We start from the raw sequence: 13292 nt of genomic DNA on the forward strand, positions 1-13292 counted from the left end.
AATGGGAAAGAAAGGTGATTTAAGCAATTTTGAGCGTGGCATGGTTGTTGGTGCCAGACGGGCCGGTCTGAGTATTTCACAATCTGCTCAGTTACTGGGATTTTCACGCACAACCATTTCTAGGGTTTACAAAGAATGGTGTGAAAAGGGAAAAACATCCAGTATGCGGCAGTCCTGTGGGCGAAAATGCCTTGTTGATGCTAGAGGTCAGAGGAGAATGGGCCGACTGATTCAAGCTGATAGAAGAGCAACTTTGCCTGAAATAACCACTCGTTACAACCGAGGTATGCAGCAAAGCATTTGTGAAGCCACAACACGCACAACCTTGAGGCGGATGGGCTACAACAGCAGAAGACCCCACCGGGTACCACTCAGCATCTTTGGGATGTGGTGGAACGGGAGCTTCGTGCCCTGGATGTGTATCCCACAAATCTCCATCAACTGCAAGATGCTATCCTATCAATATGGGCCAACATTTCTAAAGAATGCTTTCAGCACCTTGTTGAATCAATGCCACTTAGAATTAAGGCAGTTCTGAAGGCGAAAGGGGGTCAAACACAGTATTAGTATGGTGTTCCTAATAATCCTTTAGGTGAGTGTATATGCTGATTACTCCGTCATTGTGAGTCTTCTTCAGGAGCAGGATCTTGGGCACTGTCCTGTGGTTGATGATGTAGTCAATCCTATCTTCAATTTAATATTGATAAAATTAAGGATATGGTAATTGACCTAAAAAGTCACCAGTAATTGGTCCAGGCAGTACTTGGGAATGCTGATTGACAATAACCTGAGCTTTGAACTCAATGTTACTCTAGTCTGTACAAAAATTCAACAAAGGTTATTTTTCTTGCGCAAGTTGAAAACATTTAAGGTTTGTTCCACCACGATGAACTTATTTTACAAAAGTTTTCTTGAATCTGTATTGTATTGTGGCTTGGTTTGGAACTATTACTTTGTCCAATAGGAACAGAAAGCCCTGCACTAGTGCAATACATTGCATTAAGCCTTTATAGTCTCATCCCAGCGGAGTTTGGATCCTTAGTCTTGGAAGATTTTTCAGAACTGAGCAGTATCCAACACCAAAGATTATCTGAGATGTCAGTGATGACAACAGTGTGTTCAATAGCATATTTTCAACAAAAATAAACCCTTTGTAGGGTAGACGTTTTGTGTCTTCTGCTGGTGCTGGTGAACAGGACATCTTGCTATTAATAACCCCCTGAATATTTAAGAAATATTAAGTACATCATTCATTGAATGTTGTTTTCCTGTTGCCATAGTGTTTATCAACCCCAGAAATGTATAACACATTTTTTCATTCAAATCAATAATTCAAAAATGAACAGAAACCGCACTTTCTTTGAGATTTTGAAAATGTAGCTCTTTTCAATTCTTTCCTTTCCGTTAAACCCTGCACTCCTTCCTGTTCTATCAGTTCTTAGTTTATCTGTCAAGGCTTTAAAAAGGGATCTAAGCCACATCAAATAAAGACTTTAATCTTCTTACAAACCAGGGCAGATTAACACAGGGTAAATGTGTCACCTCACTTAAAGAGACATGGCTTAAAATCGATAAAAGTTAAATACTCATAAATCAAATAGACGGATAGATTTCAGTTCCATAAGTCTGCAAAAATCTCAAGTGTGATTCCAAACATTTTGACATTTCATTGAGTTAAATAAAACAAAGGTTTTCGTGTTTCATACATGGCCTTTCTGGTAAAGAGGCGATATGAAATCAATGAACAGATTTTAAAAGAATGTCTTGCTACCAATAGCTGTATTGAATAGCTTCTGAATTTGGGGAAGGTCCAGAATTTAATTTTCTTAGGACAATGATGTTCTTTTCAAACTTATAACCAATACAAATAAAGCAGTCCTTTTGAATACCTTTCAATATATTCTTGGTTGAGCTTCTTGGTTGTAGGAGCTCAAAAGAATGCAAAATAATAACCGTAATGCTTCAAGCAAACATCTACAGAAAAACAATATGAACATCCTGAATCAAATCTCTTTTCCCAATAGAGTGAAACCACACTTGAATAGTCAATGGGTTATAATAATTTTCTCTCAGCATTTTGCCCTAGATTTTATAAATAACCTAAGTAATTGGGTCTTCTTACATCTAGAGTATAATATATCCTCTTTTGACATATATATTGCATTATTGAAAAACTGCATGAAAAATTCCTGCGATAATTTAAACAAAATCCTTCTAGGTAGTAGACACAGTACATTGCTACAAAAATGTTGTTAATGTCTGAAGTAATGTGTTGCAATGTGTCAGACAGAACATCTAGAGACAGACAATTCTGGCTTATTCTTCCCTTAGAGGCTCATAGTTACTTATATGCCTTTTGCTACCTGTGTAAAAAGGACAGTGCATATTTGCCGCACACGTTGAGGAACACACAGTCTGTGGCAATGTACGGTAGGAGCTTCAATTGAACTAATTTACAAATCTATAATAAAATAAATAAAAATTACTCCTAAATAATAATAATACAAACATTTTTTTTAAACTTGATGTCATTTTATTTCAAATTAAAACCACTGAGCCAAATCTGAGATTGCTTTTCTGAAAAATAATTTATTTGCAGAATAAAATAAAAGTTATTTTGCCATACAAATATTATATGAAAAGGAGACTGCTTAAAACTGAACTGCAGTACAATTGTTGCCTGTAAAACAAGACTGATGTGCTATTAAAGCTATTAAAAGTTCAAATAATGTGAAGTTGAAATAATAATTAAAAAAAAACTCACCATAAACCATTTTCATCCCAAAGTGCCTTACAGTATGTATATAGTACACCACTATATCAAATCTGTTGAAGGCCCCAAAGTGCCATTTCTTATTGCCATAAGGGAAATAAAATATTTTAATTTCAATTCAATTGGTAAATGACTCTAAAATGGAAAAACACATTTACACATATTGTAACATTATAACTGCGTAGAATTTCATTCACTTTTTTCCAACTCCCAATTATCAGGGCCCAGCCTGAATCAGAATGTCATGTTATTTGTAAAACAAGGGGCTAAAAGGTGAGAGCACTACTCATAAATGACAAAGTTATTGTGCCACTGCATACAAAAGTCCTTTTTTCCAATACATATCCTCTGTTTTCAGTCAGAACATTTGTCTACTCCCTTGACTTTCATTACTGTCATCAGGATAAAGAGGCATTCTTATATTCATTTATAAAATCATTCTTAAACATTCTCTATTCCTGAGAAGAAAAAAAAAAAGAAAACGAAAAAAGTTCACTAAAGTTTACGGCATCCCTAAAAATCTAATGAGAAATATATCTTACATATAAAGAGAAAACTTCTCTGGCTTTTTTCAAATAATCTCCCACTATTGCACACATGTATAAATATGATAACAATATACAGTATCTATCTCAATAACCTTTACAAATTAAGACATTTTAGGGCTTAATAAAGAATATCATTTAACAGCAGAAAGCAAATGCTGCAAAAGCACTTTGAAAAGAAACATCTCTCAAACACCCCTTTGAATGCAGACCAAAAGAATGTTTTGAGAAATATCTGATATTGTTTTCACACGTAGTATAGAATTATGTTATGTATGCAATAGAATTATATGTTACTACTGATAAACTGGTTGGCCATGGCGTGATGTTATACATTGACATGATCTCCATAATAATAACGGATTTGGCAGGAGATATTGAGAGCATGGACAGCATGAACCATCAGCTTTGGGGGCCGTATTATACCAGGACAAATCAGAGCTTGATGATGAATCAAGGTGGTTAATTTTTTTAACTTGATTTCAATGTGTAAAATGTGGCAACATTTGTTTGTGACACAGTCAATCTATTAGAGTAGATGTCTGGAACGAACAACTACAGCAGTTTACTGGCACTGGACAAACACTTTATCTGAAAGTACTTTTAAAAACAAAATGGCCCCAGTAGAACAGTTTGCATGAAACTGAGAGTGCCACAACAGGCCTGCACACCCTGGAGCGAGAGAAAAATGTTTTCTTTATAAAAAGAATAAAGACAAAAGGATGATCCTTCAATAGAATTACATTTGAATTAGCATGTGGGTGGCCTACCCCACTATAAAACAGACTCCATGTTTTCACACCACTCATGATCTTCCAGGTTGTATATAAATTTAGTCCTGTTGACTTGGCTTTGACTGCTGTCCTTTCCCAGAGTGTCCAGATTCACGCTGGACGAGAACATTTCAGTGGGCGTAACATATCCTTCATGGTTTTTAATGTATTTCTTGTAGTTTTTGCGCAAAAATTGCCAGGTGGTTGTGTAGAGGAGGAAAGCGACAATCTTGAGGACTATGGTCATGCTGATGTACAGGTGTCGGTAGGTCATGTTGTCATACAACAGACAGGCACCTTTCTCCCCGCACTCGGTGCTCCAGAAAAGGCACGTGGAGTCGATTCCCGCACCAAATATCAATGGAGGGGGAATGAATCCTGGAAGATGGTTCATAATGCTGTGTTATATTGCATTTTGAAATGTATGTAATACATATTTAAGACAAACAGCCTTCTACTAAACATGATCTGTATTAAATAATGTTAAGGTGCGGTTACCACTCACTTCGCAATTTATTTATTTTTTATTGATTTACTTTTATATAAAAGACCAGTTTACACCAGCATGAATTTCCAAGATGGTTCAGGCTGGTTTATGTGGGTGGACCAGCATGTGTGTTGTTTACCATCAGACAAATACATTCAAACTTTTTTGAAATATCATGTATACATCGACGGAAGGCAGAAAGCAAAGTCTTTCCAGCAAGCCAGTCCACTGTCGGTCATCTTTGGAATGCTCTCGGGAGTGTAGCTCCTATCGACTTGAATCTCAAAAACGGTAGGCCAAAATTAAGGTCAAAGAACATTTTTTAAGTCTGCAATAAAATCTGACAATATTGGAATGATATATTATGCTTCTTTACCTGCTAAAACGCAATTTTACCGGCTTGTATTGCTAAAGTGCATGCATGTTCTAGAGTTGATTGACAGGTAAAATCTGTATCTAAAAGGTGACTGGCTCTTTTCCTGTAAGGCAGGACTTCCTTTCTACATCTGTTGACTGTTGGTGCTTAGATCTCCTTGCTTGGGAGTTCCACTTTCTCCCATTAATTTTAATAGAATTGGCCCTTCTCTGCTAAATAGTCTCTGGTAGAAAGCCTCTGTCATAATAATATGACCATTAAAGCTTGTAGATTTGAGAACATTTTAATTATGATAAACAGCATTTAATTTATTGACAGAAAAATTATTGTTTTTCACCCTGGGGAAAACTCAGAGAAGTGGCAAATTAACCTCAACTTGTCCTTCTCTCACCACACTTTGAATAAGCAGCGAATCAAGGAAATTGAATCTTTAGTGGAAATACTTATTTTAGCCTACTTTCAGTTTCAGTGGGGTAAACAGATTATCCTGGAGGCCTGCACAATATACTGTAAAACCATGAAGAGTGAAATGTACTTCCACTTGTAAATGTGGTTGTGTCTCACCTAACAGTCGCAGTAGCAGAAAAAGAACTCCAAGGGCATATGACTTCAGTTCTGGGCTCACAGTTCTAAAAAAGCAAGAGACAATTCATGTTAATATATGGAGCAACACAAACTAAACCAAACACCCTAACACAGTGCAAATGCAAATAATAATGCAAATAATTAAATGATTACTAAACAAATAATCATGTGAGGCTTGTGAACTTTTAGAGGGAAAAATATAACACTTCCCATTAGGGATGGGATGATATGGTTATTGCATGATTCGGTTTGATATATATATATATATATATATATATACGATAAGAGGTTCACGAGTCAATATAATAACACTTAAATGACAAAGTATGACAGAAAATTATGTTTATTTTTTGAAAAATGCACATTATTCAACATAAAGCTTTTTAATACACAATATAAATGCTCAAACTTTAAATAATAAAAGATTCTCATATACCTTTCTCTATAAAAAAAGATCACAAACAAATAAGCGTTTGAAAATAGTGAGCTACATTCAGGCTGATCAGGTGCAGAACAAGCAATAGAACTGAACAAAACCTGTCCTGAAAAAGAATGTGAAAGTGTACATTTAATTTAATAATTTGTTTGTCATCACTATTATAATCACATTTCAACTTTTGAAAAATATCCAATTATACATTCTATCAATTAATATTATTTTATGAAATTGTACATATAAAATTATATGAGCCTTCACTGTTTGAAATTATGTGTAAACTTTACAAGTATTAACATTGAATTTTCATTCATTTGTATAACTTTCACTAAAACGGCACTGTCACTTTAAGAGACCATAGTGGATCTCACTTGCACAGCGTTCCAGTTTATTAACGACAGAAAAGTCTCAGTTTTTTTATTGCATTTTGTGCTAAGTGTGATAAAAAAAAATATGACCCAGACTACATTAAATATGGATTCATTTGCACCAGGATAAACCACAATGTGTTTCACAACAAACAAACAAGCAAACAAATAAATAAATATCAATAATGTCTAATATAAAATCTGGTTCCTGGAGCAAAATGAGTTGATCTAACAAAAAAAAAAAGTGCATATAATCCAACAGAAAAAAATTATGATTGCATAAACATTGTGCATAAAGGATACGGGTCCTCTTCTTATCATCACACTAACACTTTCATCCTGGCTTTGTTCTCTCAGTTGAGTGAGTACATCTGGTGAGAGCTGAGTTACCTAATGAGAATGATGACAGAGGGAGTCTGGGCCATGGCTCCAATCATACTGCAGGCACAGATCACACACAGGAAGGTGAGGAAGGCCTCTTGGCAGCCAGGGCGAGGACATTTGCCTGGCACAGCTGTGGCGAAGTCAAGGTATCCAGAGATGCACGTACAGCCTGTCAGGTTCTGTAAACACAATGAAGGAAAAACATACAAATTCACAATCACTTCACAGCCAGCAAATACTCTAAAGAGAGAAACAATACCAGGTTCAAAACTACTCCTAAATTACAATACAATCATATCAAAATAGTAATAATCCAATATCAAAATCTTATTCTGCAGTTTTAAATGTTGCAGTAATCATTCAGCATTAAAACAAAATTCATTCACTGATTTTAAGTATTTTTTTTGTTTACCAGTAAAAATGTCTAAACATCTGCAGAACAAGAATCATTGCCATGCTATGTGCATTGAAAGACTATGTAAAAATTAAGCGAATTAAGTTTGTATTTCTTACACCACTGGAATTTGTTTCTTGATTTAAAAGTAAAAATAACTACATTATGTTGGATTTATGCTTAAAACAATAAGAAAACTAACTAGCAATGGAATAAGAAAACTAAAACTTAGATAAGGAACTTAGATCAAGATTTTCTGATAATGACTCTTAAGGGTTAGTTCACCCCAAAATTATTTATTTTTTATTTATTCTCTCATCATTTACTCACAGACATGCCATCCCAGATGACTGGGACTTTCCCTGGGACATCCCAGACTTTCTTTCTTCTGCTGAACACAAATAATTTTTTTTGAAGAATATATAATGGGTACCAACATTTTGAAGGTAAATAGCAAATAAAGGCAGAATAAAATTAATCCACATGACTCCAGTGGTAAAATCCATGTCTTCAGAAGCGATATGATAAGTGTGTATCAATATTAATATTACTATTAATCTCCACTTTCACACTCTTCTTTTATTTTTGGTGATTTGCATTATTCATTCATATCACCACCTACTGGGTAAGGAGGAGCTTTATAATAAAAAAGGTCCTAAATATTGTTATCAAATCACTTCTGAAGATATAGATTATACCAATAGAGTTTTATGGATTACTTTTTGCTGCCTATATCTGCATTTTTAAGCTTAATTTTTGGTCACATTCACTTGCAATGTGAGGACCTACAGAGCTGAGATATTCTTGTAAAAATATTCATTTGTGTTCTACAGAAGAAAGAAAGTAAGTCATACACATCTGGGATGAGGGTGAGGGTGACTAAATGATGAGAGACTTTTCATGTTTGGGTGAACTCTCCCTTTAATATCTAATGAATATTTGCTATTCAAGTAAATTTATCTTGTTTAAGGATATTTAGATATTTGTACTGGAAAACAAGAAGAAATTATTGATTACAAATATTTTATTTTTTTTGCTGTGACTGCTAATTGAGTCATTAACATCTGTCTACACTTGTTACATGAAAATCCAGTGTCTGACTCTGCACTATCTATGGAGACTGATGCACCCAGGACCCCTGGTAGAAACATGGTCATTAAACCTACCAGTTGGTATATTCATGTCGGGAGCCAGCGCTCAATTACAATAATGGTTGTGACTGTTGTCTTGGATTCATCTATTCCAATTTGAACCATTCACTTTGTATGGTAATGAGTGCAGGGGCCCATATTGCAGAGCCCATTAAGATGCCTGACAGGCAGAACACTGTGTCCTTTCCAACATACTGTATGCCTGATGAGTGATGTGGGCTTCATATCTAATGACCCACGCTGGACATTTGCTGTCCAGGAAATGAGAGGATAGGAGGGTGAGAGAGGAAAACACACAGAGAGAATATGACAGTGAATAGGATAGAGAGAAAGAAAGAAATAAAAGGACACAAACAGACAAATGTTGGTGTGTAAATGAGATGGCTAATGACCTGTGAGAGAGATGTTAGTCCAGTGCTGATGGCAGTTCTGCAGCCAGCGAAACAGGAGGACAAGTAGGTCACACCATTGGAGCCACAAACGGGGCTAACAGATGAAGTGTAGCAGTTACACTGACTCATGCATGGGGCTTCCGGTGTCTGGCCTACTTGAAGTGTCCTACACACAACACACACACACATTGGATTTAAATATGGAGCTGATAGTTCTCCACTCTTAATGAATGCATTATCAATTAGCCAAAATATTTAATGAAATAACAAGCAACATGCAGGGAACTTTGTGAAAGACAGGCTATAGAATTCTTTTAGTTGTGTGTGTGTGCAGACTGCATGAGGGCCTAGATATTACACTGTAAAAATGTTTGATATAAAATAATATGTACTTAATATATCTAAATGAACTGGTTTTATATATTATTTAATATATATATATATATATATATATATATATATATATATATAAACCTGACTGACTAAATCAACCTGAGTGCATCACATCAGGTTACTAGTGTATACCATAAAAGTAATTTTACATATTAAGTAGGGTCAGGTCAGGTAAAAATAGCTCATGAAGCAACAAACTGCACATATCCACTTTTTAAAGTGTAGATTGGGTTGTAGGACATTTAATTTTTTATGCAATTCTCTTCTACTCATCTGCAATACCCAATATTAAAAACTGATAAAATCTAGGGAAATACAAAACCCAACTCCTCTTCTGATACACATAAACCCTGAACCAATAAAGGTTTCAGATTATGTCACCCTCTACCCTCTCTGCAAGGGCTGTCAGAAAAAAATAACAAGGCTGCGAGGAGAAAAAAGGAGCTAAGCCGTCCGTACTCGTTGCCATAGGCGACAGTCACCCCAGCGACAGGTCCTGTGTCACAGCCCAGGAAGAGGAAAGACACGTAACAGGCAGTGGAGATCAAATTGACCAGCATGGCCATACGAATCGCTCCCAGAGCAGACAGGTTCAGTTTCTTCACCAGCAAACCACCCAAAAATATACCCAGACAGGCACATGGAATAGCTGTCATCCCTGTTTATGGAGAGAATGGAGGCAGAATAAAACGTGTTATGTAAAATAAATCTTTGCTATGTTGTTATATCCTTATCTTTGTACACTTATGGGCAGTTCTAGAGCTTTTTTTCTCCCCAAGATAAAAAGTTTTTATATATTGTTCCTCAGTTGAAATTTGCTTTTGATAAAAGTGTTTGCTAAATGACTAAATGTAAATTATATCATTATAAATAATAATTTGTATAATTCCATGTTTACTGATAAATGTCTGTGTGTTTAAATACAGCAAAGTCCAAAATTATGAGACCAGATTTAAACGTGGGAATAAAATAAAAGAGTTTTAGGATTTTCAGAAATGTAAAACAAAGAAATGTTATGATAAATTGGTCAAATTAATGAGTAATATATATGATTCTGTACTGTTAAAAGGTGAGTAATCAAACTAGAAAATCTGTGACACTGCCCATGTTATCTTCTTTGTACAAAAGATTTCCTTGCTTCTATTGAAGCACACAAGATATTCTTAGGAACATTCTTAAATCATGGTGAAATAACATGGATCATCAGGTTTTGCATAAACTTGTGAATTCCTTGCCAGTTCGAGTGCATGTTCTCAAAAAGGGGACTTGCCAAATACATAGAAATTCTGAAATTCATGTTAAGTTTTCCATTTAACCTTTCACTTAAATTGTTATGATCATAATACATTTAGAATGAAAACGAATTGTATCAATTTTGAAAATAGCAAAGTAGAAACATTTTCACTAGCATTCTCAAACTTCTGAATCGCCATGTGCACATTTGTGTCTGTGCTTGTGTGTTAAATATGTATGTTATACACACCCAACAGCTGGTTAGCAGAGGTGGTGGTGAGGTTGAACTGTTGCTCCAGATATTTTCCCAGAAAGGCAGCAAAGCCAGCGACAACAGCAATCTCCATGCAGGCAGCTAAGATAATACATGTGAACACAGGGTTTGACAGCAGATGCTTAGTCACCTTGGGAATAACTGGAGTAATAGAAGAGCCCGAAATGAGGAACAGAGAGACAGAGTGAATGTGGAAGAGAAATAGAGAGGAGGGAGAAATAATTCAGTGAGTGATCAGCTTATTCATGTAAAAGACAGAGTAACCACTGCCTAGCCTAGTCTAGCCTATAGCATTTATCCGTTAAAAGAGCGAAGTTTCTGTTCTGTGTTGAAGTATTTCCAATTGAAACAGGAATTTTGGGCAGGACGTTTTGAAGGGATATTTTTTTAAAGGCTTTAGATACGTCACAGCCGTGCACTGTGCAACTATTAGGGAATGGGACCTTGCCATTCTAGAGAGCAATTTATTGGACAAAAATCTGTATCGTGCGACATGAGTCATCAATAGTTTTACAGACTGTAAATTTGAAATGTGTTCATCTGCTAAAATAATATTTTGGCAACATACAAAACCAAAATAAAAGTTCTCAAAGCAATTGCACATGCACTAAAAGCCACACAACTTAATTTCATGTGGTCTTTAAGATGAACATTTGGTGGACTGCTAGTTTCTAGATCATAAATGAAAAAACAGATGATAAATGATCTATTCAGCTGGCATTCACCCCTAATTTCCAGTTTCCTTTCTACAGTACTACAGAGCTACACACATTCTGAGGAGCTGTCATTTGGATTGAGATGTTTGATGGATATGACTGAAATATCATGACAGAGACTGTGTTCAGGCCTGATGGCATAACCTTGCAAAATACGTCTCCCATGTTCAACAAAACAGCTGCCTACATTGTTGCCATGCCATGCTATTAAGCCACTGTGGCACTGTGCTCTAGTAATGCCTCATGTCAGCTAATATGTAATCAGATGTTACATGACTGATGGATGTAATTAAAAAAAATTAGAGCCTTGTATATGGAAAATACAAGCATAACAATAACTGTATTTGCAGACAAACAGAAATGCCACAAGAAAAGCAGCATGAACCCAGAGAGTGACAGTTAGTATGCCAAAAATATTAAAGCTCCTGTTCCCTCTTTTCTTCTCTGTTTGTTGCTCAAAACAGAAAAAAGAAGTTAAAATCTCTGCTAATTATCTGTAATTAATAGGTTACAGCTGCTGGTGTTTTAGAGTTCAGCCATTTACTCCTGTTGTTTTCTTGTGTTTGGCTGAATTATACATTAAAAGCTTGACTAACACTGTGTCCTAATCAAGTGCTATGTGCAACCCCTCAGTATAGTAACTGTATGTAGTAAGTGGAAATGGGTACTGGCACTAAGACCTCTGAGCTGTTGGCAGCAGGACAGGCTGTTACTGTTGGGCTGGCAATTCTGCAGGACTCCATTGCTTGACTTGGATTTCTCATTATCTTGTGCTAAAGAAGGAGGCAGCATGGCCTGTTCACTCTCAACCCCTCCCTCCACCTCCCGGCATGGCAGAGACTGGGGGAAGCCAAACATGAAGAGGGAGGAGAAGAAGAGTAAGGCACCGCAGAGGAGGAAGCCACCCCACCATGCGCCGATCCATCGAGGGTCATCGGGGTAGATTTCCAGCTTAGCTGAAGACAGTAAAATAATAATATCATTAATATCACATGCAGAGATTTCACATATGCAGAGGTATTATCGGATCACCTTCTACCACAACAAACCAAATTAGAATATACTGCATTTCACAGACATCTGACATGAATTCATTTTAACGAAGACAAAACAACTGGACAACCAACAGTGAAATTAGTAAAAATGTACTTTTTTCAAACGGATAGTGACAGAAATGTATAAAATATATAGGAAGTCTATACAGTGGCCCCAACAGCCACTATTTTGACAATTTTGGACACTTAGAACAGTGTTTCCCAACCTTTTTTCTACCACGGCACACTTTTTACAACTAAAAAAATTCTACGGCACACCACTATCCCTCAGAGGCTAATCATCATCAATATTTTTCCTTTTCAACAACTTGTCCATGTTTTCTGTCCATCTTAATAGCGTGTTTACTTGTAATGTTTGAAATTCGGCTTTGTAAATGATAAATAAATAAATGAATAAAAAAAGTCACATACAGTATCTCACAAAATTGAGTACACCCCTCACATTTTTGTAAATATTTGATTATATCTTTTCATGTGACAACACTGAGGAAATGACACTTTGCTACAATGTAAAGTACTTAGGGATGTACTCACTTTTGTTGCCAGCGGTTTAGACATTAATGGCTGAGTGTTGAGTTATTTTGAGGGGACAGCAAATTTACACTGTTATACATGTCAAGTCAAGTCAATTTTATTTGTATAGCGCCTTTCACAACACACATCGTTTCAAAGCAGATTTACAGAATATCAGCATTAACAGACGATAAAACTGTAATGTCTATAAAGTCCATTAATCATCATTGTGCAATTTAAATAAAATACGATTTTTAATAGTGTTTAAAAATAATTAAATGATAATTGTATTAATAACCCCAGTGAGCAAGCTGTAAGTATATTCAAGTTTAAACTGTGCACAATTAGCTGAAAAATAAAGAGTATTTTGGTGAGGCTTGCTTCTGTTTCACAAATTTGTTCAATTAGTATTAACTGATTAGTTCAGAGACTCCTTCTGGAAAT

General features: G+C 35.7%; 1 protein-coding gene across 1 annotated transcript in view; it reads right to left on the reverse strand.

Annotated features, from left to right (window-relative positions):
• Positions 1–2583: 2583 nt before the first annotated feature.
• Positions 2584–13292, reverse strand: part of LOC127623270 (solute carrier organic anion transporter family member 3A1-like) — a 52233-nt gene continuing 41524 nt past the window's right edge. Inside the window, exons 4-10 of the mRNA XM_052097652.1 lie at positions 11961–12236; positions 10541–10705; positions 9517–9715; positions 8665–8830; positions 6734–6906; positions 5519–5583; positions 2584–4469 (exon numbers count right to left, since the gene is read on the reverse strand). Of these exons, the coding sequence (XP_051953612.1) occupies positions 4093–4469; positions 5519–5583; positions 6734–6906; positions 8665–8830; positions 9517–9715; positions 10541–10705; positions 11961–12236 (1421 nt within the window). The 3' untranslated portion in view covers positions 2584–4092. The remainder of the gene's footprint in view (positions 4470–5518; positions 5584–6733; positions 6907–8664; positions 8831–9516; positions 9716–10540; positions 10706–11960; positions 12237–13292) is intronic.

The sequence above is a fragment of the Xyrauchen texanus genome, chromosome 29 (genome assembly GCF_025860055.1).
Source record: "Xyrauchen texanus isolate HMW12.3.18 chromosome 29, RBS_HiC_50CHRs, whole genome shotgun sequence".
NCBI classification, from domain to species: domain Eukaryota; kingdom Metazoa; phylum Chordata; class Actinopteri; order Cypriniformes; family Catostomidae; genus Xyrauchen; species Xyrauchen texanus.